At 48.2% G+C, this 23691-nt stretch overlaps 1 protein-coding gene across 1 annotated transcript in view; it reads left to right on the forward strand.

Moving 5' to 3' along the window:
• The window catches only part of COL9A3 (collagen type IX alpha 3 chain), a 97675-nt gene that overhangs the window by 53504 nt on the left and 20480 nt on the right, over window positions 1-23691 (forward strand). The window contains exons 21-27 of the mRNA XM_060232937.1: window positions 2361-2414; window positions 5654-5698; window positions 7546-7599; window positions 10542-10595; window positions 17523-17576; window positions 19552-19623; window positions 20907-20942. Of these exons, the coding sequence (XP_060088920.1) occupies window positions 2361-2414; window positions 5654-5698; window positions 7546-7599; window positions 10542-10595; window positions 17523-17576; window positions 19552-19623; window positions 20907-20942 (369 nt within the window). The remainder of the gene's footprint in view (window positions 1-2360; window positions 2415-5653; window positions 5699-7545; window positions 7600-10541; window positions 10596-17522; window positions 17577-19551; window positions 19624-20906; window positions 20943-23691) is intronic.

Raw genomic sequence — 23691 nt, forward strand, 5'->3', positions numbered from 1 at the left:
TGTGTGATAACCGTTTTCTGGCATTCAGTGTACTGAGAGCCAGTTTGGTGTAGTGGTTAAGTGTGCGGACTCTTATCTGGGAGAACCGGGTTTGATTCCCCACTCCTCCACTTGCAGCTGCTGGAATGGCCTTGGGTCAGCCATAGCTCTGGCAGAGGTTGTCCTTGAAAGGGCATTTGCTGTGAGAGCCCTCTCAGCCCCACCCACCTTACAGGATGTCTGTTGTGGGGGAGGAAGGGAAAGGAGATTGTGAGCCACTCTCTGTCCTTGAAAGGGCAGCTACTGTGAGAGCCCTCTCCAGCCCCACCCACCTCACAGGGTGTCTGTTGTGGGGGAGGAAGGGAAAGGAGATTGTAGGCCGCTTTCTGTCCTTGAAAGGGCAGCTGCTGTGAGAGCCCTCTCCAGCCCCACCCACCTCACAGGGTGTCTGTTGTGGGGGAGGAAGGGAAAGGAGATTGTAGGCCGCTCTCTGTCCTTGAAAGGGCAGCTGCTGGGAGAGCCCTCTAAGCCCCACCCACTTCACACGGTGTCTGTTGTGGGGGAGGAAGGGAAAGGAGATTGTAGGCCGCTTTCTGTCCTTGAAAGGGCAGCTGCTGTGAGAGCCCTCTCCAGCCCCACCCACCTCACAGGGTGTCTGTTGTGGGGGAGGAAGGGAAAGGAGATTGTAGGCCGCTTTCTGTCCTTGAAAGGGCAGCTGCTGTGAGAGCCCTCTCCAGCCCCACCCACCTCACAAGGTGTCTGTTGTGGGGGAGGAAGGGAAAGGAGATTGTAGGCCGCTTTCTGTCCTTGAAAGGGCAGCTGCTGGGAGAGCCCTCTCAGCCCCACCCACTTCACACGGTGTCTGTTGTGGGGGGAGAAGATATAGGAGATTGTGAGCCGCTCTGAGACTCTGATTCAGAGAGATGGGCGGGGTATAAATCTGTCGTCATTGTCTTATTATTAGTATTATCTTTCTCGCAGCAGGATCCAACCTGTTATTTTATCTGTTTAACACACGTTTATAATCCCAGCAGCCTCCCAGGCAGCTAAGACCCAAGGGCAGGCAACAGATTAAAAACCATTTTTTAAAAAAAATCACCTAATGTTTAAAACATCAAACTGTTAAAGCAAAAAATATAATGATTGTGGAAATGAATAACAGTAGTAGCACGCTGCTTATGATTTCTAGAAAAGGTTCTTAAAGGTAAGGATGCATTGCTGGTGACCAAGAACAAATTAACTCATTCCACGGTATCCCCCGCTATTGTGTACAAGTGTGAAAGTTGGACAATGAAGAAAGCTGACCAGAAGAAAAGCGATTACTTTGAAATGTGGGGTGGGAGGTTGGAGGAGAATTGCGCAGATATTGTTGGACTGCCAAAAATATAATTCTACATCGTCAAGCCTTAACTCTCCCTAGAAGGTCAAATGACTAAATTGAGGCTATTGTACAGGGGTGGAATTCTAGCAGGAGCTTTTTTGCCATACACCCCTGATGTAGTCAATCCCCTAAGAGATTACAAGAAAGAACCTTCTAAGCTTTTGGAGGATTGGCTACATCAGGTGTGTGTGGCCTAATGTGCAAAGGAGCTCCTGATAGAACTCCTGCTTGAAAATTTTCCAGGGTTGCCATATGTCAGCAGCAATTTGAGTGAACTTTCTGCTTCTAGATAGCCAGTTTGGTATAGTGGCTAAGTGTGCAGACTCTTATCTGGGAAAACAGGCTTTGATTCCCCACTCCTCCACCTGCACCTGCTGGAATGGCCTTGGGTCAGCCATAGCTCTGGCAGAGGTTGTCCCTGAAAGGGCAGCTGCTGTGAGAGCCCTCTCAGCCCCACCTACCTCACAGGGTGTCTGTTGTGGGGGAGGAAGGGAAAGGAGATTGTAGGCCGCTCTCTGTCCTTGAAAGGGCAGCTGCTGTGAAAGCCCTCTCAGCCCCACCCACCTCACAGGGTGTCTGTTGTGGGGAAGGAAGGGAAATGAGATTGTAGGCCGCTCTCTGTCCTTGAAAGGGCAGCTGCTGTGAGAGCCCTCTCCAGCCCCACCCACCTCACAGGGTGTCTGTTGTGGGGGAGGAAGGGAAAGGAGATTGTAGGCTGCTCTCTGTCCTTGAAAGGGCAGCTGCTGTGAGAGCCCTCTCCAGCCCCACCCACCTCACCGGGTGTCTATTATGAGGGGAGAAGATATAGGAGATTGTAAGCCGCTCTGAGACTCTGATTCAGAGAGAAGGACAGGGTATAAATCTACGGTCGTCTTCTGCTATTACTACTACCATAAGATCTAATGTTAAGTGCCACTGAATTTCCTACTGATAGTTTTCATAATCATCTATTTCCCTTGCCGGCACATCTCCCATCTTAACACCTTCTTGCTTTCCACAGGGTGATGCAGCTCGTTTTGGAGGTCCCGGAGAAAAAGGGCCAAATGGACTGCCTGTGAGTATTTCTGCCCCGAAAATCCAAACAAAGACACAAAGTGTTTGTTTTGTCTAAAGTGGTACCAACTCATGCTGACCAGCATTCTCTCTAAGCTGAGTTAGTGTGAGCTAGCTCACAAATTTTTTTAGCCTCCAGCTCACACATTTTTTGTCTTAGCTCAGGAAGGATGACCCCAGAGCACAATAATTTATGCAGCAGCTCTCAGCTTTAATACCAGTAGCTCACAAAGTAGAATTTTCGCTCAGAAGACTCCATGGCTTAGAGGGAACATTGATAGAAGAAGAAAGAAGAAGAAGAAGAAAGAAGAAGAAGAAGACTGCAGATTTATACCCCGCCCTTCTCTCTGAATCAGGGACTCAGAGCAGCTTACAATAGTCCCCCTGTAGACTTGCCGATGGAGTGGGAGAATTCTCCTCTCAGTCCTCCTGTAAGTCGAGGAGATGTCTATCTTATCCAGTGAGTTCTAGAGGACTGAGAGATGGCCTACAAACCTACAGCCAGCCTTCCTTCACAGGAAGAGCAGGGCCTATCCCATAGGACTTTTATGCTTCTGATGTTGTGACATAAACACCCCATATTTTCCACAGAAGTCACGTCTGCAACACAATCATCTCACTGTGGACTTGCCAAAGGAGTGGGAGATAGGCTTGCCAATCCCCAGGTCCCAGTGGGGGTTCTTTCGCTTTCCCAGGCTCCTTCCCGCCCCCAGTCAGCTGGCTGGTGGGGGGAAGCCCCGCCCCCACAGCCCCCATGTGACTTTCCCCCTCTGGAGGCTTCAGTCTCCAATTGGAAAGGCTTCCCCTTGGGATGGGGTGTCTGTGTTACTTGGAAGAAGTTGGCAGCAACTTGTGAGTAGAGAGTCCAATCCCTCACTTCAGAGTCGCCAGAAATGGGGGGGGGGAGGGAACGTCTGCTGAACACTTCATTATTCCCTATGTGGAGATCGATTCTCATAGGGTATAATGGGGAATTGATCTAGAGGTTTCGGGGGCTCTCGGGGAGCTGTTTTTTGAGGTAGAGGCACCAAATTTTCAGTATAGTATCTAGTACCTCTCCCCAAAGTACCCCCAAATTTCAAAACGATTGGACCAGGGGGTCCAATTCTATGAGCCCCAAAATAAGGTGCCCCTATCCTTCATTATTTCCTATGGAAGGAAGACATTTAAAAAGGTATGCTGTCCTTTTAAATGTGATGGCCAGAACTCCCTAGGAGTTCAATTATGCTTGCCACACCCTTGTTCCTGGCTCCGCCCCCAAAGTCTCCTGGCTCCACCCCCAAAGTCCCCAGGTATTTCTTGAATTGGACTTGGCAACCCTAGTCGGAGACCATCTCCAGATGGGATCTCAGGACCTCCCTGAAGACAAAGATTTAGGAAATAATGGAAAACAGGAGAAAAATTTAGAGGACCGACAAGGTTTTCAGGATATAAGCTTTGAAGAATTAAAGCTCCATTCGTCATATACCCCCAAGAACATAAGAGAAGCCATATTGGATCAGGCCAATGACCCATCCAGTCCAACACTCTATGACGCACAGTGGCCAAAAAACCCAGGGACCATCAGGAGGTCCATCAGTGGGGCCAGGACACTAGAAGCCCACCCACTGCTCCCCCCCCCAAGCACCAACAGTACAGAGCATCAGTGCCCCAGACAGAGTGTTCCAATTATATCTTCTGGCTAATAGCCACTGATGGACCTCAGTTCCATATGTTTATCCAATCCCCTCTTGAAGCTGTCTATGCTTGTAGCTGCCACCACTTCCTGTGGCAGTGAATTCCATGTGTTAATCACCCTTTGGGTGAAGAAGTACTTCCTTTTGTCCATTCTAACCAGACTGCTCAGCAATTTCATCGAGTGCCCACGAGTTCTTGTATTGTGAGAAAGGAGGGAAAGCCCTTCTTTTCTCTATCTTCTCTATCCCAAAAATCGTGTTGGTCTTCAAGGCGCTACTGGACTTGAATCGAGCCCTTCTACTACAGGCCCAACACAGCTCCTGTCTGAAACTGTCTTCATGGAAAGAAAGAGATGATGTCTCTAAAAAGTGGGTTGCCCTACCCTGGTTGTCCCAGGCTAGCCCAGTCTCGTCAGATCTCGGAAGCTAAGCAGGGTTGGCCCTGACTAGTATTTGGATGGGAGACCACCAAGGAATACCAGGGTCACTACTCTGAGGCAGCCAATGGCAAACCGCCTCTGTGTGTCTCTTGCCTTGAAAACCCCACGGTGTCCCCATGACTGACCTGATGAGTCCTGCCACCACCATCAACAAGTTGATCAGCTCACTTAGCTTGCTACCAAGTGGGGATAAGGTTGCCAAGTCCAATTAAAAAATTATCTGGGGACTTTGGGGGTGGAGCCAGGAGACATTGAGGGCAGAGCCAGGAGCAAGAGCGTGACAAGCATAAATGAACTCCAAGGGAGTTCTATCCATCACATTTAAAGGGACGGCACACCTTTTCAATGCCTTCCCTCCACAGGAAATAATGAAGGATAGGGGCACCTTTTGGGTTTCATAGAATTGGACCCCCTGGTCCAATCTTTTTGAAACTTGGGGGGTATTTTGGGGAGAGGCACTAGATGCTATACTGAAAATTTGGTGCCTCTACCCCAAAAAACCGCCCCCCCCCAGAGCCCCAGATACCCACAGATCAATTCTCCATGATTTTCTATGGGAATAAATCTCCATAGGGAATAATAGAGTTCCCAGCAGACATTTCCCTCCCCTCCCCCTGCTTTCTGGCAACCCTGAAGCGGGAGGAGGGTCTCCAAACCGGGGGATCCCCTGCCCCCACCTGGGGATTGGCAACCCTAAGTGGGGAAATTTAACAGTGCTACACAGGGGTGGAAATCTAGCAGGAGCTCCTTTGCATATTAGGCCACACCTCCCTGATGTAGCCAATCCTCCAAGAGCTTACAAGGCTCTTTTTGGTAAGCTCTTGGAGGATTGGCTTCATCAGGGGGTGTGGCCTAATATGCAAAGGATCTCCTGCTAGAATTCCACCCCTGCGGCTACGTGTTCACTACATCTCCTCGTTAAGGGGGTGGGGAGCAAACACTTTGCGTGGTGTTCTTTACAATTCAGGGTTCGTTTCTTGCTGTTACTGCGAAGAATTGTTTCTGAAAACATTGCCTGTCTCTCCGGAACGATTTCTTGTGTTCTCGGGCGCAAAACAGTAAATGTCATTTTCTACTTGACTCCATATTTTGTGATACTGATGGCAACAACTTTCCTCCCTCAGGGACTACCCGGGAGAGCAGGACTGAAAGGCGAAAAGGGTCAACTAGTAAGTAAACCCTCATTGAATGGGATTTAGGCAGCTGCAAACACAAATACTGACCCAGTAGAGAGTCTGGATGGTCTGTTTGCTATAAAGCACAGTCCTGTGTGGCCACCTAGAGTTGCCAAGTGGTAATATAGAATCATAGAGCTGGAAGGGGCCATAGAGGCCATCTCATCCACCCCCGTTCAATGCAGGATCAGCCTAAAGCATCCCTGATGAGGGTTTGAAGAAGATATTGGATTTATAACCCGCCCTCCACTCCAAAGAGTCTCAGAGCGGCTTACAATCTCCTTTACCTTCCTCCCCCCACAACAAACACCCTGTGAGGTGGGTGGGGCTGGAGAGGGCTCTCACAACAGCTGCCCTTTCAAGGACAGAGAGCGGCCTACAATCTCCTTTCCCTTCCTCCCCCACAACAGACACCCTGTGAGGTGGGTGGGGCTGGAGAGGGCTCTCACAGCAGCTGCCCGTTCAAGGACAACCTCTGCCAGAGCTATGGCTGACCCAAGGCCATGCTAGCAGGTGCAAGTGGAGGAGTGGGGAATCAAACCCGGTTCTCCCAGATAAGAGTCCGCACACTTAACCACTACACCAAACTGGCTGGGTTTGTCCAGCTGCTGCTTTAAGACTGCCAGCGAAGGAGAGTTCCCCGCCTCCCTCAGCAGCCCATTCCACTGTTGTGCAACTCTTACTGTAAAAAATGTTTTCCTAATATCCAACCGGTGCCTTCCCACCCTTAATTTAAACCCATTATTGTGAGTCCTCTCCTCTACTGCCAAGAGGCACACCTCCCTGCCCTCCTCGAAGGGACAGCCCTTCAGATACTTCAAGAGAGCGATCCTGTCCCCCCTCAACTTCCTCTTCTCCAGACTGAACCACCCCTAGTCCCTCAGCCTTTCCTCCTAGGGCTTGGTCTCCAGGCCCCTGATCGTCCTCGTCCCTCTCCTCTGCCCGCGCTCCATTCTGGCCAAATCTTTTTTGAAATGAGGCCCCCAGAACAGCACACAACACTCCAGGTGCACTCCAATGCTCTCCTTGCACCAGAGGAAAGCCTTACTCAGGGCTTTTTTTGGTAGAAAAAGCCCAGCCGGAACTCATTTGCATATTAGGCCACACCCCTGATGTCGCCATTGTTCCACATAGGACTTTTTATAGAAAAAGCCCGGCAGGAATTCACCCCCTGACACCCAGCAGGAATTAGGCCACACCCCCTGACACCAAGCCAGCCAGAACTGAGTTCCTGTGCGTTCCTGCTCAAAAAAAAAGGCCCTGTCCTTACTGCTTCTGAAATAGGACCGGAGGATCCAACCCAAAGCTATTTTCTCCGCCAAATTGAGAAGTGTAAAGTGACAATGTCTTTTGTCCTCTCCATACCTTTATCTGCACTTATCAGTTTGGTGGAGAAAATAGCTTTGGGCTGGATCCTCCTGTCCTATTTCAGAAGCAGTAAGGACAGAGCTATTTTAGAAGCAGTAGGGCTTTTCTCTGGTGCAAGGAGATCATAGGAAAGCTCCGTGATCCAGAGGAAAGATATACAGTTAGTGGCAGGGGTGGAATTCTAGCAGGAGCTCCTTTGCATATTAGCCCACGCACCCTCTGATGTAACCAATCCTCCAAGAGCTTATAAGGCTCTTTTTTGTAAGCCCTTGGAGGATTGGCTACATCAGGGGTGTGTGGCCTAATATGCAAAGGAGCACCGCCTCCTGCTAGAATTCCACCCCTGGTTAGTGGAATTGGATTTGTTAGGTCCAACCCATTCTTTCCTGTCTGGGTGAGTGAATAACCTTTGCTTTTACAAATCATCTTATAGAAATGACCAGCTCGTATTTTCTTTCTTCTTTTTCCTGCAGGGGAGTCAAGGAGAGATGGGAGAATCGGGCCCTTCAGGAGAGCCAGGTATACCTGTACGTATCTCCCCGCACGCCCTTTGGTTTATTTGAACAGGAATCAAACCTTGTGCACTTTCTGCTGCTTTTCGGCATGGTTTCCATGGGCAGAGTCCCCAGTGGGCTGCCCCTTTCTCTTCCGTGCCGAAGTGAGAAGAGGAGCTGTTTTTCCTCCGCTTCAAGGAACGCTTGCACCCATTTTCATGTTGTCCACCAAAATGCAGGCAGCCTCTGATTCTTCATGCGTTGCAGGGATTCCGAATACCAGCCTGGAACCTGCTTCTCTTCCTGTGACTCAAGGGCCTTTTTCTTTCTTTTAATTCTGTTTTTGTTTTAATTTTTAATTTCCCAACATCCTCAACATATTAAAGCAGTAAATCACATACGTCAAACTGCAATTAATCTCATGTTTAAAACCTATCCCCAAATTGAATATTTGATCATAAACCTGTCTAGGATCAGTATACCTTATATCTAATAATGATCCTTACAGCTAATTGAATAATTTACTACAGTCCTTATATTCTTGTATCTAAATTGCACCATACAACTACAAATTACTCTGAATTATGCTGGTGGGTGTACAGCGAAGCAATGAAAATGACAGAGGGCTCCGTATTTCTGAAATGTGATGTAGTTAAGAAGATGATGATATTGGATTTATATCCCACCCTCCACTCCAAAGAGTCTCAGAGCGGCTTACAATCTCCTTTCCCTCCCCCCCCCCACACAACAGACACCCTGTGAGGTAGATGAAGATACTGGATTTATATCCCGCCCTCCACTCCAAAGAGTCTCAGAGCGGCTCACAATCTCTTTTCCCTCCCCCCCCCCCCACACACAACAGACACCCTGTGAGGTAGATGAAGATATTGGATTTATATCCCGCCCTCGACTCCAAAGAGTCTCAGAGCGGCTCACAATTTCCTTTCCCTCCCCCCCCCCACAACAGACACCCTGTGAGGTAGATGAAGATATTGGATTTATATCCCGCCCTCCACTCCGAAGAGTCTCAGAGCAGCTCACAATCTCCTTTCCCTCCCCCCCCCCAACACAACAGACACCCTGTGAGGTAGATGAAGATATTGAATTTATATCCCGCCCTCGACTCTGAAGAGTCTCAGAGCGGCTCACAATCTCCTTTCCCTTCCTCCCCCACAACAGACACCCTGTGAGGTGGGTGGGGCTGGAGAGGGCTCTCACAGCAGCTGCCATTTCAAGGACAACCTCTGCCAGAGCTATGGCTGACCCAAGGCCATTCTAGCAGCTGCAAGTGGAGGAGTGGGGAATCAAACCCGGTTCTCCCAGATAGGAGTCCGCACACTTAACCACTACACCAGACTGGCTCTCCATATCATAAACATCCATAGCTTTCTTCAACCAATCTCATCTCAGATTTAAATCATTAGAAATATATCAGATTTTGGTAATATCTGCTCGAGTCTTAGGTAGGCTATCAATGTCTGTTGAATAGGTGACAATCAGAAGCCATGACTTCACAAAGGCATCCTGAGATCTGCAGGAATACTTATTTATTTTCCCAAGGATGAAGTAGTCCCAAAGTCTGATTCTTCAGTCATTTATCAATGGCCGGTGGGTGGGAGTAGGCAAGGTAGATGACCGCCTCGAGCACCAACTCGCCTATAGGGCTCCTTCAGGCACCCTCTCCCACAGTTCTGCCGCTCTCTTTTAAAAGTTTTATTAAGTTTCCATATAGAAAGGACAAAGGGAAGGGGAATAAAGACGAATGAAAAATACATTAAAAATATTACATTCTGCATATCAATATACTATCGAGTATAAAGGGCAATAAAAATAAATTAATGAATTCCAATTACAGTTAGAATAGCAAATCTGGCATGTGTACTGTAAGTTCAAACTTACACATATCTAAATTGGATCTTACCCTCGATAGGAAAGGAATGGTCCCCCGTGCAAGCACCAGTCGTTTCCGACCCTGCGGTGATGTTGCTTTCACGATGTTTTCACGGCAGACTTTTTTACGGGGTGGTTTGCCATTGCCTTCCTCAGTCATCTACACTTTCCCCCCAGCAAGCTGGGTACTCATTTTACTGACCTCTGAAGTATGGAAGGCTGAGTCAACCTTGGGCCGGCTACCTGAACCAGCTTCCGCTGGGATCGAACTCAGGTGGTGAGCAGAGAGTTCAGATCACAGTACTGCAGTACTGTTGCTTTACCACTCTGCGCCACGGGGCCGCTTCCCCCAATAGACACCATAGTAAACAACAGCAATTACCATCAGTTAATACCATTTTGAGAATCAGCTGGAAATATCGAGCCAGGTATATAATGGCTCCCAATGTTTTCTTTCCTTCCTCTTTAGACTTGCCACCAAGTAAAGAAGATAAACAGTCCATCTCAGCTGTCTCCGATATTTTCCCGACCAGTTCTTGCTTTGTAGATAGTCCCTGGAACTTCCACTTGCTCTGCCGCTCTTAGCTTCCCAGGTTGCAGACCCGGGAAGCTGAGAGTGGCGGGACTACATGCCAGTGTGTGCTCAGCTTTCTAGCTGGGCTCGGAGGAGAGCGGCCTCTCTCTGAGGCTGCCTCCTCTTGCAAGGGAGGCAGCCCAAAGCGAAACTGCGCTGCCTCTTCCGTCTGCCTGGAATCGGGGCGGGACAAAAGAGGCAGCGTGGCCTCACTCCAACCCCCCTGGGTGGGTGCGCAGGCGTGGGGGCAGCCTGGGGCGGCAAAAACCCCAGTGCCACCCCGTCAATGGTTTTGTATGATTTTTCCACTTCCGGGGCCAGTCTTGCTACTCCCAATAGGATTAAAAGCTGGGCTTTAAAAATAAAAGGAAAAAAGCTCAGCAGGAACTCATTTGTGTAATAGGCTAGTGTCATCATTGGTGTCACCATTGGCAGTCTCTCAAACCATCTCTTCCTTTCTCATCAGTGTTTGTCATGTGTTTAACAGTTCCCTTTGTATGATTCTTCCCAGGGGGATCGTGGTATTGCCGGTGAGAGAGGCGATCCGGGGCCAAGGGGATCTTCTGTAAGTATCCAGCAAAATGTTGCAGCCCACACACGGGGCAAACAATCATCCTGAAGCATGGGGACCTGGGATAAGAACATAAGAACATAAGAGAAGCCATGTTAGATCAGGCCAATGGCCCATCCAGTCCAACATTCTGTGTCACACAGTGGCCAAATATATGTATATATATACACACACATACACACTGTGGCTAATAGCCACTGATGGACATCTGCTCCATATTTTTATCTAACCCCCTCTTGAAGGTGGCCATGCTTGTGGCCGCCACCACCTCCTGTGGCAGTGAATTCCACATGTAGTATTCCACATGTAGGATTAATTCCACATGTAGGATTAGTAACTTCAGAGCCTAATCTGAGTGAGGACTCTGTCCCAGAATTAATTTTTAAGACCTCAGACTTATTGATTGATTAATCCGTTTCTATCCTGCCTTTCTCCCCAGTGGGGACCCCCAAGGCGGCTGATATCATTATCATAACTTCCATTTAATCCTCACAACTCTGTAAGGTAGGTTAGGCTGAGGGAGCACGACAGGCCCAAGGTCACACAGTGAGATTCCGAGGCACGAGTGGGGATTCGAACCTGGGTCTCCCAAATACTAGTCTGACACTCTTAATCACTAAGAGCCAGTTGGGTGTAGTGGTGAAGTGCGCGGACTCTTACCTGGGGGAACCGGGTTTGATTCCCCACTCCTCCACTTGCAGCTGCTGGAATGGCCTTGGGTCCATCATAGCTCTCGTAGGAGTTGTCCTTGAAAGGGCAGCTGCTAAGAGAGCCCTCTCAGCCCCACCCACCTCACAGGGTGTCTGTTGTGTGTGTGTGGGAGGGGGAGGGAAGTAAAGGAGATTGTGACCATTCTGAGATTCTGAGTATAGGGTGGGATATAAATCCAATATCATCTTCTTTTTCTACGCCACTTTGTCTCTTTTGACTTATGAAGTTGGATACCATATATAAAGTGTAGTTCCAGGGTTCTTAACCCAGCAGGGGTGGGGGGCATTCAAGCCGCCCTAACCTAGATAGCCCAATCTCGTCAGAGCTCGGAAGCTAAGTAGGGTCAGCCCTGGCTAGTATTTGGATGAACAGCCCCCAAGGAATACCAGGGGCGGGATGCAGAGGCAGGCAATAGCAAACCACCTCTGAAATGTCCCTTGCTTTAAAAAGCGAGTCTTGCTCACCACCTTGTGGTGCATAACCCTAAAAGAGCTAGAACTTTTGGCTGCCAAACAATCTTAGGATCTCAGCTGCTTTCTCCATTCCCTGTTGGTCTGGTGCTTCTTTTAAAGCCACACAACAAGGCTGCCTGATAAAAGAAAGGAAGGCCAGAGAATGAGAGAGAGAGAGAGCAAAACCTCCAAGGGTCAGATCCAATGATTCTTCACTCCTTGGCAATGGGGCAAGTCACCCAGAACATTTTTCCTGCACAAGACACTGTTACAAGGATCAGAAAAATAAGGCCTTGTCTATTTACAGGAAGTTCTGACCACAGAGTTCTAGAGTAACTCATAAATGACAAGGGTAGCTCTAGGAATCACCAGCAGCTCTGTGGTCAGAACGGATTAGAACAACTGGGACTGGGACCGGTGTATATAGAAAGAGCTGCAAAAAACACCGGAAGCAGTAATACTATCACACTGTAAGTGTGAAAATGCGTTCTTGTTTAGTGCAAAATAAAATAAGACAAGGGAACACGTATTGTTTGAAAACCATCACAAAGTTACTGCATCAGTCTCTCACTGGCAATTGCCTCTTCAAAATAAACCATAGATGTGGGTGGAATCTTTTGGTGTTCCGTTCCTGATTTAGATGGAAAGAATAAGGAATCACTTATTAAATGAATCTTCACGGTTTCGCTTAACAAGTTTTTCTTCAGCCTTTTCTCCCGATGTTACACGGAGCCACAGTACTTTTTTCTATAACACGGATCAACGCATGCTCTCAACATCTGCTATCGGCTCTCAGATGTTGAGAGCATGCGTTGATCTGTGTTATAGGAAAAAGTACTGTGACTCCTTGTAATGTCAGGAGAAAAGGCTGAAGAACTTCATAAGCAAAACCATGAGGATTCCTTTAATAAGCGGTCCCTTATTCTCTCCGTCTAGATCACGAACAGAACACCAAAAGACTCCACCCACGTCTACAGTTTATTTTGAAGAGGCAATTGCCAGTGAGAGATTGGTGCAGTGACTTTGTGGGGGGTTTCAAACAATACATGTTCCCTTGTCTTATTTTATGTTTGCACTAAACAAGAATACATTTACACATTTACAGTGTGATAGTCAGGGCTTTTTTGGTAGAAAAAGACCAGCAGGAACTCATTTGCATATTAGGCCACACCCCCTGATATAACCATTGTCTAACACAGGACTTTTGGGTAGAAAAAGCCCAGCAGGAACTGATTTGCATATTAGGCCACACCCCCTGACACTAAGCCAACCGGAACTGTGTTCCTGTGTGTTCCTGCTAAAAAAAAAAAGCCCTGGTGAAAGTGTTATTGCTTCTGGTGTTTTTTGCAGCTCCACAACAACCCCCCCTCCACTGGTTGCCAGACACTACAAACCCAGCCGTGACTGGCATGAAGCCTTTAGGCTCAGCCCTAAAGCCGTCTCCACATCTGGGCAACCTTTTCTCCCAACATCATTTGGAAAAGAAGCCACTTCCATGCTCAGATAAATATTTATTTTCCTCCTGCAGCTCATAAGCACTTTCCAGCAATTTGCTCACAGCAGGCAGCTGGGGTTGTCCTGAGATTTTATTTAGTTGTTTTCTGTATCTCATTTCTGCTTTTGCTTCTTTTTTAAAAAAAAATACAGAAAGCTCACCCAGCATCTAAGCTGACTTCTCGCAGATGCCCTGCGCCAGTTCGCGCATGTCCAAATAAGACATGGCACTACCTGACTGGTTTGCTAATGTTTGCAAAGGGGAGAAAACAATGTATTATTATGGATCTTCAGATTTTGTCACAAATCTGGGGTAAAGGAAACGAGTGCTAATTGGAGACTGACAATAGAACTGGGAACAAAGAAGGTGGTGTGACTGTCGAAATGGGTTGCAAACTCTGGGCTGGAAAATTCCTGGGGACTCGGAGGTGGAGCCTAGATTTGGAGAGGGGAGGGACCCCAGTCGGTATAATGCCATAGAGTTAGGGTTGCCAACCTCCAGGTGGTGAGCAACCAAAAAAGTCCCACGGAAAAATGGAATGCAGGAAAAAGACCCCAACGGGTTCCGTGTATATATCAGCCTCCACAGTGTCTTAGAAACAATAAAGTCCACTTGAACACGTCTATATTCCAACCCAGATTTATTCCACAGATAGGGTTGCCAATCCCCAGGTGGGGGCAGGGGATCCCCCGGTTTGGAGGCCCTCCCCCCGCTCCAGGGTCGTCAGAAAGCGGGGGGAGGGGAGGGAAATGTCTGCTGGGAACTCTATTATTCCCTATGGAGATTTATTCCCATAGAAAATAATGGAGAATTGATCCACGGGAATCTGGGGCTCAGGGCGGGGCTGTTTTTTGAGGTAGAGGCACCAAATTTTCAGTACAGCATCGAGTGCCTCTCCCCAAAATACCCCCCAAGTTTCAAAAAGATTGGACCAGGGGGTCCAATTCTATGAGCCCCAAAAGAAGGTACCCCTATCCTTCGTTATTTTCTATGGAAGGAAGGCATTGAAAAGGTGTGCTGTCCCTTTAAGTGTGATGGCCGGAACTCCCTTTGGAGTTCAATTATGCTTGTCACAGCCTTGATCTTGGCTCCACCCTTAATGTCTCCTGGCTCCACCCCCAAAGTCCCCAGATATTTCTTAAATTGGACTTAGCAACCCTATCCACAGAAGCCATAAGCTTTAGAAAAGTGCATATTGTACAGAGTTTATATATAATTATTCACAAAAATACTCCTCCTCTTCAGCTGCGTGGGTTCTATTTTTTGCAGCAGATAGATCAAATATGCGACAGGATTAATCGATTTGATTTTTCCTGTTTCGCTTCCAATGCTTTATCCAAGCCAAAGCTTATTTCCCACGGATAAATACTTTTACTTTCGGATCAACGCATTTCTTTTTTGCTCTAGAGCTGGGTGCAGAGCAAAAAGGAAATGCATTGATCCGGAAGTAAAAGTATTTATCCGTGGGAAGGAAGCTTTGGCTTGGATAAAGTATTGGAAGCGAAACAGGAAAAATTAAATCGATTAATCCTGGAGGTGAGGGACTTCAGCAGGGTACAGTGGCATAGAAGTCACACTTCTAAAGTAGCCATTTTCTCCAGGAATCGATGTCTCTTCTCGGATCATTTGTAATCCTGGAGGTCTACAAGCCCCACCTGGAAGCTGGCAACCTTACTAGTTAAAAGGATCAGGTCATAGGTGGTATGTAGGGTTGCCAATCCCCAGGTGGGGGCAGGGGGTCCCCTGGTTTGGAGGCCCTCCCCCTGCTTCAGGGTCATCAGAAAGCGGGGGGAGGGGAGGGAAATGTCTGCTGGGAACTCTATTATTCCATAGAAAATAATGGAGAATTGATCCATGGGTTTCTGGGACTCTGGGGGGGCTGTTTTTTGGGGTAGAGGGACCAAATTTTCAGTATAGCATCTAGTGCTTCTCCCCAAAATATCTCCCAAGTTTCAAAACGATTGGACCACGGGGTCCAATTCTATGAGCCCCAAAAGAAGGTGCCTCTATCCTTCATTATTTCCTATGGAAGGAAGGCATTGAAAAGGTGTGTGGTCCCTTTAAATGTGATGGCCAGAACTCCCTTTGGAGTTCAATTGTGCTTGTCACAGCCTTGATCTTGGCTCCACCCCTAATGTCTCCTGGCTCCACCCTCAAAGTCCCCAGATATTTCTTAAATTGGACTTGGCAACCCAAGTGGTATGTAAGACCTCTGTGCCCTGAGACTTTGGAGAGCGTGAGCAGGCAATACTGAGGTGGATGGACCAGTGACTGGGCATAAGGCAACTTTGTGTGACAATATCGTTCTTTTTATCAAAGTGTTGCCCACGTTCTTGAGGCTGTGGGAGGCGCTGAGCCATTGCTAGACAGGCCGGAGGCTAGATTTCAGTGCAGTCGCTTTGAAACGCCACTTATCTTAGATGCTTCCTTGTCGTTAATGACGCTGTTGTAACACCATAGAACCAAAAGGAAGTCTGTCCTCCCTGCCCCCCCACCCCCAAAAAAGCTGTGATGTCCTGCAGCTATGCAGAAATGCTGCTGCAGGAGGCTTCTAAAATATTTAAATGCATCCAGCAAAGAAAACATTCGAGGAGGGAAATGATGTGTTAGAAACTGCAGCATAGTGGGAGAGAGCTGGGGGCCCTTCTTATAATCTGCAGATTGCAGCGGCCTCTGTGTTGAGAAGCTACGGCTGCCAATCCCCAGGTGGGGGCGGGGGATCCCCCCCCCCCCGGTTTGGAGGCCCTCTCCCCATTTCATGGTGATCAGAAAGCGGTAGGGGGGAGAGGGAAATGTCTGCTGGGAACTCTATTATTCCTTATGGAGTATTATTCCCATAGGAAATAATGGAGAATTGATCCACTGGTATCTAGGGCTCGGGGGGGGGGCTGTTTTTTGAGGTAGAGGAACCAAATTTTCAGTATAGCATCCAATGCCTCTCCCCAAAATACCTCCCAGGTTTCAAAAAGATTGGACCAGGGGGTCCAATTCTATGAGCCCCAAAAGAAGGTGCCCCTATCCATCATTATTTCCTATGGAAGGAAGGCATTTTATAAGGTGTGCTGTCCCTTTAAATGGGATGGCCAGAACTCCCTTTGGAGTTCAATTGCGCTTGTCACACCCTTGCTACTGGCTCCACCCTCAAAGTCTCCTGGCTCCACCCCCAAAGTCTCCAGATATTTCTTGAATTGGACTTGGCAACCTTATGAGAAGCTGCTGAGCAGCTGAGCAGCTGGAGGAAACCCATCCGAGTGGGAAACTGAATGAGATTTTTGAACCAAGGAAATAGGGCTGCCAAGCTCCCACCAGGGGTAGGGGATCCTCCAGTCTGGAGGGCCCCAACCCACCGACAGGGAGCAGTCCACTGGGGGGGATCCCTGCCCCCAAAGAGCCCCATCAGCACACAACATGCCCTGCACAATGACGTCACCCAGAAGTGACATCACCATGCTGGGGATGTCACACCAGGGATGCTCTAGGAATCTCAGTAAAACTCTATGGTACCATAGAGTTTTATCGCGAGTCCTAGAGCGTCCCTGGCGCAACATCCCCAGTGTGATGACATCACTTCTGGGTGACGTCATTGCACCGCGTGCAAGAGAACAGTCCCTCACCGTAACAGCAGAGGAACTTGGCAACCCTACTAGGAAGGGCCCCAAACTGCTGAGTAGGTTAGGGTGCAATGTATTCTTAGAGTTGCCAGCATCCAAATGAGGCCTAGAAATCTCCTGAAGTTACAACTGATTGGCAAATGACAAAGATCCGTTCTTCTGGAGAAAATGGCAATGAATGGCGGATGCTAGGATATTATACCCTATTGAATTCCCTTCCCTCCCCAAGCCCAGAACTCCTCATGTGTCCCCCCCCCCCCGCCAGATCCCCAGGAATTTCACTTCCAAGGGCCAACAACCCTATGTTCTTGGCAGGGTTGCCAACTTTGGGTTGGAAAATTCCTGGAGGTTTGGGGGGTGGAGCCTAGAGAGGGCAGGGTTTGGGAACTCAGTATAATATAATGCTATAAAGTCTACCTTCCAAAGCAGTTGTTTTCTCCAGGGGGAACGATCTCTGTTGTCTGGAGATCAGTTGCAATTCCGGGAGATCCAGGAGATCTCCAGGTATCACCTGGAGGTTGGCAACCTTAGTTCATTGTATAATGGCAAAAGCTGGCCATTATACCTAAAGCTGGCCAGCGGGAGAAGAGATCCAAGCTAAAGTATCCCTGCTAAACCCATGCATGTCCTTTCTTTCTTCTCTTTCCTGCAGGGAGCGCTTGGTCTACAGGGCCCCGCGGGACCACCAGGTGTGAGAGGATTCCAGGTCAGTTAAGTAAGACCAAGGCTGGACAACCTTGCTTCATCCATGGCTTAAAGCACCCAATGTGACACCTTTAGAAATCTATCTAGTGAGAGTACACAGGCACCACATTTTAAGAAGGATATAGACAAGCTGGAACGGGTCCAGAGGAGGGTGACAAAGATGATGAAGGGTCTGGAGACCAAGTCCTATGAGGAAAGGTTGAAGGAGCTGGGCATGTTTAGCCTGGAGAGGAGGCGGCTGAGAGGTGATACGATCACCATCTTCAAGGACTTGAAGGGCTGTCCTGCAGGGGATGGTGTGGAATTGTTTTCTGTGGCCCCGGAAGGTAGGACCAGAACCAATGGGTTGAAAATAAATCAAAAGAGTTTCCAGCTCAACATTAGGAAAAACTGCCTGACCGTTAGAGCAGTTCCTCAGTGGAACAGGCTTCCTCGGGTGGTGGTGGGCTCTCCTTCCTTGGAGGTTTTTAAACAGAGGCTAGATGGCCATCTGACAGCGATGAAGATCCTGTGAATTTGGGATAGGTAATTGTGGGTTTTCTGCATTGTGCAGGGGGTTGGACTAGATGACCCGGGAGGTCCCTTCCAACTCTATGATTCTATGATTCATCCAATACACACACACCAGTGCAGCCTTGGATGTCACATGAAACCTTTGTTTCATTAAATCAAGAATGCCTTGCATGATTATCCAAACGTGGGCTGCTCTACTAACTAAGGTTAGCTAGGATCCGTCAAAATGGGGTTGTCACATAGCAACTGGTGGGGGGACTTAGCAGTAGCAGGAAGGCCTAGCTGGGCATCACAGCAATGTAACGTCTGGTGCACTCCAGAAGTGACATCATCATCTCACCAATGATGCTGGAATGCTCTAGTATTTGGGCAAAAACTCTATGGTGGAAGCCATTTTATCTTGATGGCGGTTAATCGTGATGGTGGTGTCATGTGTCAGAGGAACAGGGACATCCTGGCTGATTCTCTGGCCACCTCTTTCTCCATAATGGTAGGCCAGGCTTCTGTGGTCCAAGCCAGAGAAAGCAGCGGTGACGAAACCAGCATTCACTGAGGCAGACCAGTGCTTCAGTGATTACCTTCAAGCGGATCGTTGGCATCACAATTAATCGTAGTTCAATTAAATATTGGTTTGGGCCCCACCTAAAATGTGTGCCGTTGGGAGCACTTTCTTACGCAGGGCTCATTTTGTAGAAAAAGAGGTGCCGGAGCTCATTGTCATAACCGGAGGTGGAATTCTAGCAGGAGCTCCTTTGCATATTAGGCCACACGCCCCCTGATGTAGCCAATCCTCCTGCAGCTTACAAAAAAGAGCCTTGTAAGCTCTCGGAGGATTGGCTACATCAGGGGGCGTGTGGCCTAATATGCAAAGGAGCTCCTGCTAGAATTCCACCCCTGAGCATAACTTATTTGCATATGCCACACACCGCTGACATCACCGGAAGGTGTGCTCAATTATATCTCCCTTAAAAGGCTTCTTGAATTAGAATTGGGACGATGAAACCTTACTCCCATCATACTTTTTTAAAATGACTTTCTCCTATGTGGCCACAGCAGCAGGATGACGATTTCCATCTGTCTGCTTGATACGTTTTTTGGTTGTTTTCCCATTTTTTGGGGGTGGGGAAAAACGTTAGAACGTTTTGTCCAATCTTAGAGTTCAGCAAAATCCTCACAGGGGATTTGAACAATGGAGCCCAGAAGCAAGTGTATGGAGGGGGGAGGTGAGAAAGAAAGAGCACCATAAAATGTAGGGGCTCCAGAGCTCCACTCCTGTGAGCTCCTGCTCCCGAAAGAGGCCTGCTATCATGGAGTGTGACTTCCCTGCTCTCCCCTCTCACTGTAGCCCCAAATGCCCCCCATATTGCTCCTGGGGGGACAAGAAAGCACCATAGGAGAGAGGAATTGTTATTCCCCCATCCACACAAAAAGTCTTGATTAAATGCCTCTTTTTTCCCCCCCAGGGTCGTAAAGGTGCAAGCGGAGAGCCTGGCCTTCCTGGTCCTACTGGAATCCGTGGCGGATACGGGGAGAGGGTAAGACGATGGTCCTTGGCAAAGGAGCCGTTCAGCAAAACAGGGCTGACTTCATCAGGGGAAAAGAGAAACATACCCAGGGTAGTTTCCGCACATTTGAATAGGCCCCTCCTCCCTTGGTAAGGGCCAGCGCGCTCATTAGGCAACCTTAGGGGGACCGCCGAATTGGGCACCCCTTGGTAGGGTTGCCAATTCCCAGGTGGGGGCAGGGGATCCCCCAGTTTGGAGGCCCTTCTCCGCTTCAGGGACATCAGAAAGCAAGGGGAGGGGAGGGAAATGTCTCCTAGGAACTCTGTTATTCCCTATGGAGACTTATTCCCATAGGAAATAATAGAAAATTGATCAGTGAGGATCCGGGGCTCTGAGAGAGCTGTTTTCTGAGGTAGAGGCACCATACTTTCAGAATAGCATCCAGCACCTCTCTCCGAAATACCCCCCAAGTTTCAAAAAGATTGGACCAGGGGGTCCAATTCTATGAGCCCCAAAGAAGGTGCCCCTATCCATTATTTCCTATGGAATGAAGGCATTTAAAAAGGTGTGCAGTCCTTTTAAATGTGGTCAGAACTCCCTTTGGAGTTCAATTACACTTGTCACACCCTTGCTCCTGGCTCCGCCCCCAATGTCTCCTGGCCCCACCCCCAAAGTCTCCTGGCTCCACCCCCATAGGAAATAATAGAGAATTGATCAGCGAGGATCCAGGGAAACCAGTTGCCGTTTCGTTGGAAGAGAGACCCATTGATTTCAGTGGGACTTGTTTGTGTGTGTGCGCCATCAAGTTGTTTCCGAATTATGGTGACCCTATGAATAAATGACCTCCATCCTATCAAGAATAGCCTTGCTTAGATCTTGAAAACTGAGGGCTGTCACTTCCTTGATTGAATCCAGGGTGCTTTTTTTGTAGGAAAGGCCCAGCAGGAACTCATTTGCATATTAGGCCACACCCCCTGATGACAAGCCAGCCAGAACTGCGTTCCTGCTCAAAAAACTCTGAGCAGAGTTTTATTTACTTGTAGAAAAAGCCCAGCAGGAGCTTATTTGCCTGTTTGGCCACACCCCCTGGCATCACTATTGTTTCACACAGGGCTTTTTTGTAGAAAGGCCCAGCAGAAATTCATTTGCATATTAGGCCACACACCCCTGATGCCAAGCCAGCTGGAACTGCGTTCCTGCTCAAAATAAGCCTTGGGCTTCTTGTGTCTACTTTAGTGTAATATCTCACATGTTTTCTTTAAACCAGTTTTCCCCCCTTGGGTGATTTGTCGCCATTACTCTTCTTGTTCCAGGGCCCCGGGGGAGCTTCTGGTCCCAAAGGTAACCAGGTAAGTAAAAGCTTTCGATTCAACACATCCTCAGTAATTCACCCATAGCTTTATTACGGCCAGGCCTTGAATTCAGCAGAAGCTCAGCTCCTGAACCTTTCTGAGGGTTCCCCCTCCTCCTCCCCACCTACCTTGTCCATGGAATAGTAGGTGCAGCTGCATAACAATCCCTGGATTAGGAGAGCGGGCAGCCAGCTGGCCACCGGGGACTTTGCCATGCCCCCAGCAGCCTTCATTAACCCCTGGAGAAGGCCGTGCCACACTTTCTCCACTTCTGATGTGATTTTGGGCAGCTGGTGGCTTCCTGGCCTTTTGAGGGGGGGGGGGTCAAGGAGAGCCCCAGGTGAACGAGGCCTGCTTGGGCTGGCTGGATCTCTAGCCAACCCAAGCAGGTCTTGCCCTCCCGGGGCTCTCCTTTCTTGCATCAGATTGCTAATGAGTAATGCTAATGAGCTCCACCACATTTTTCTACAAAACGTCCCCTGATTATGACTTTCAGCTAACTTCAAAAACCTTTATGAATGGGATTTTCAGATGATAGAGGGCATACATGGGTGCACTTTTAGAGTTGCCAACCCCCAGGTGGCCCCTGGAGATCTCCCACTGTCACAGTTGATCTCCAGACAATTAAAATCAGTTCCCCCCGGGGGAAATGGCTGCTTTGGAAGGGGGCTCTATGGCATTCTACGGTTGATGTCCCTCCCCTCCCAAAACCCAGAGCCGGCAACCTTTACCCTAACAAAGGTATTACAGGGATGTTGTTTTCAGCTGAAATGTCCTCCCCCCTGTTCTAAGAACCATTTCAGGATATGGTAGCAACAGGAAAAGCCAAGCTCCTGCTCTTGGCAAACCACAAGCTAAAGGACTTCTGGGGTGATTTGTGAGCTGCAACTGGCATTGACACGATCCTTAAAAGCAGCCAAAAGGCCTTTTTGCAGCCCCCGTGACACAGGAAATCCTTATCTCTGTGAATAAAAAAATTCTGTACTGCTGTCAGGTCTTTGCACATACCTGACCCGCAAGCGCCCTCTTTTGGTTCAAAGAGGTAAAGGCTGCTCTGATGAAAATGTGTAATGGATAGAAGAGTATAATGCGCACAGACAGCAGTGGTTCAGCAGGCTAGAAATTTTTTCCCCCTGATATAAGAGTAACTGTGGAGGAATATTGCATCATAATTGACCAGTGACCAGATATTCCCTTCTCTTAAAAGCAACCTCCTTCCTTCCCTTCCTCCCTTCCTTCCCTTTCTCCCTCCCTCCTTCCTTTCCCCCTTCCTTCCCTCCTTTCTTCCTTCCTTCCTTCCCTCCTTCCTTCTTTCTCTCTCTCCCTCCCTCACTACTTCCTTCCCTGCCTCCCTTCCTCCTTCCTTCCTTCCGTCCTTCCTTCCCTCCCTCCTTCCTCCCTTCCCTCTTTCCCTCCCTCTCTCCTTCCTTCCCTTCCTCCCTCCCTTCCTCTCTTCCTTCCCTCTCTCTCTTCCCTCCCTCCTTCCTTCCTCCCTTCCCTCCCTCCCTCCTTCCTTCCCTCCCTCCCTTCCTTCCTTCTTTCCCTCCCTTCTTTCTTTCTTCCTTTCTTTCTTCCTTCCTTCCTTCCCTTTCTCCTTCCCTCCTTCTTTCCCTCCTTCCTTCCCTCCCTCCTTCCTTCCCTCCCTGCTTCCTTTCTTCCTTCCTTCCCTCCCTCCTTCCTTCCTTCCTCCCTCCCTTCCATCTTTCCCTAATTGAAATTGCAACATTTAGTATGTGGGGTTTTTTTTCCTGGGAACTGCATAATTTAAATAAGGGTATTATTATTCATGGTGATGTAAAGAATGCAATTTAGTTGAAAGGGGTTCACATTCTGCAGTGTGTTTTCCTTCTGTTTTGTTTTCTTGAATATTTTAACATTAAAAACGTTTTTAAAAATAAATATTCCTAAGTAGTTAGCTCAATGTTCAGAGCATATTTCTGCCCCCCCCCCACCCACATATACACAAAGAAGTACATATGACAGGCGTAGGAACAAGACTGAACTTCTGACCTTAGGTCTGTAGAGTTTCAATGAACGCTCCAAATTCTTACTTCTGCTGAAACATCTCTTAAATTTGACCTGCCTTGCAGGGGTGTTGTGCCAAATGAGTTGCACTCTCTGTAATATGACACAAATGAAGTCATAACGTTCCTAAGACAAGCCAACTACAGATTTACGATGGTAAATATCAACAGGTTCCGATGTGAGTGAATAATAAAGTAAAAAACCACCGGAATAACAATAACACTTTTACACAGTATAGTATATATGCAAGCTACATTTATCAAAATACATGCATAGCAATAGTCATCATTAGTAACTTATACACCACTCCTGATACCAAATTCACAAACACAGCTGGAAAAAGGGTTCTTTTCACTCCCACACACTGTCTGCTGTATGAAGATAACAAGGTACAGTTCCTCATAGGCAATTGCCTTCCTGCTGTTCTCCCTTATGTTCAGCTGCTTGGGTGGAGTTCATAAATATCCAGCACAGCTTGTCCCTGAGAGAGTAAGGGATCGCAGCCCGGGATTCCTCACGGTTTCAGACCTTCGTCAGCCTTTTTCTCTCAGTGTTTTATCCTGGAGCCTCAGTACAACATTTAACAACTTGAATCAATGCATGTTAATTGCTCTTTCTGTTTCCGGCTCTCTTTTTCCAGCTGCGTTTGTATTATGGGTATTTGTGAATTTAGTATCAGGAGTGATTTATAAGTTACTAATGATGACTATTGCTATGCATG

The sequence above is a fragment of the Heteronotia binoei genome, chromosome 2 (genome assembly GCF_032191835.1).
Source record: "Heteronotia binoei isolate CCM8104 ecotype False Entrance Well chromosome 2, APGP_CSIRO_Hbin_v1, whole genome shotgun sequence".
NCBI classification, from domain to species: domain Eukaryota; kingdom Metazoa; phylum Chordata; class Lepidosauria; order Squamata; family Gekkonidae; genus Heteronotia; species Heteronotia binoei.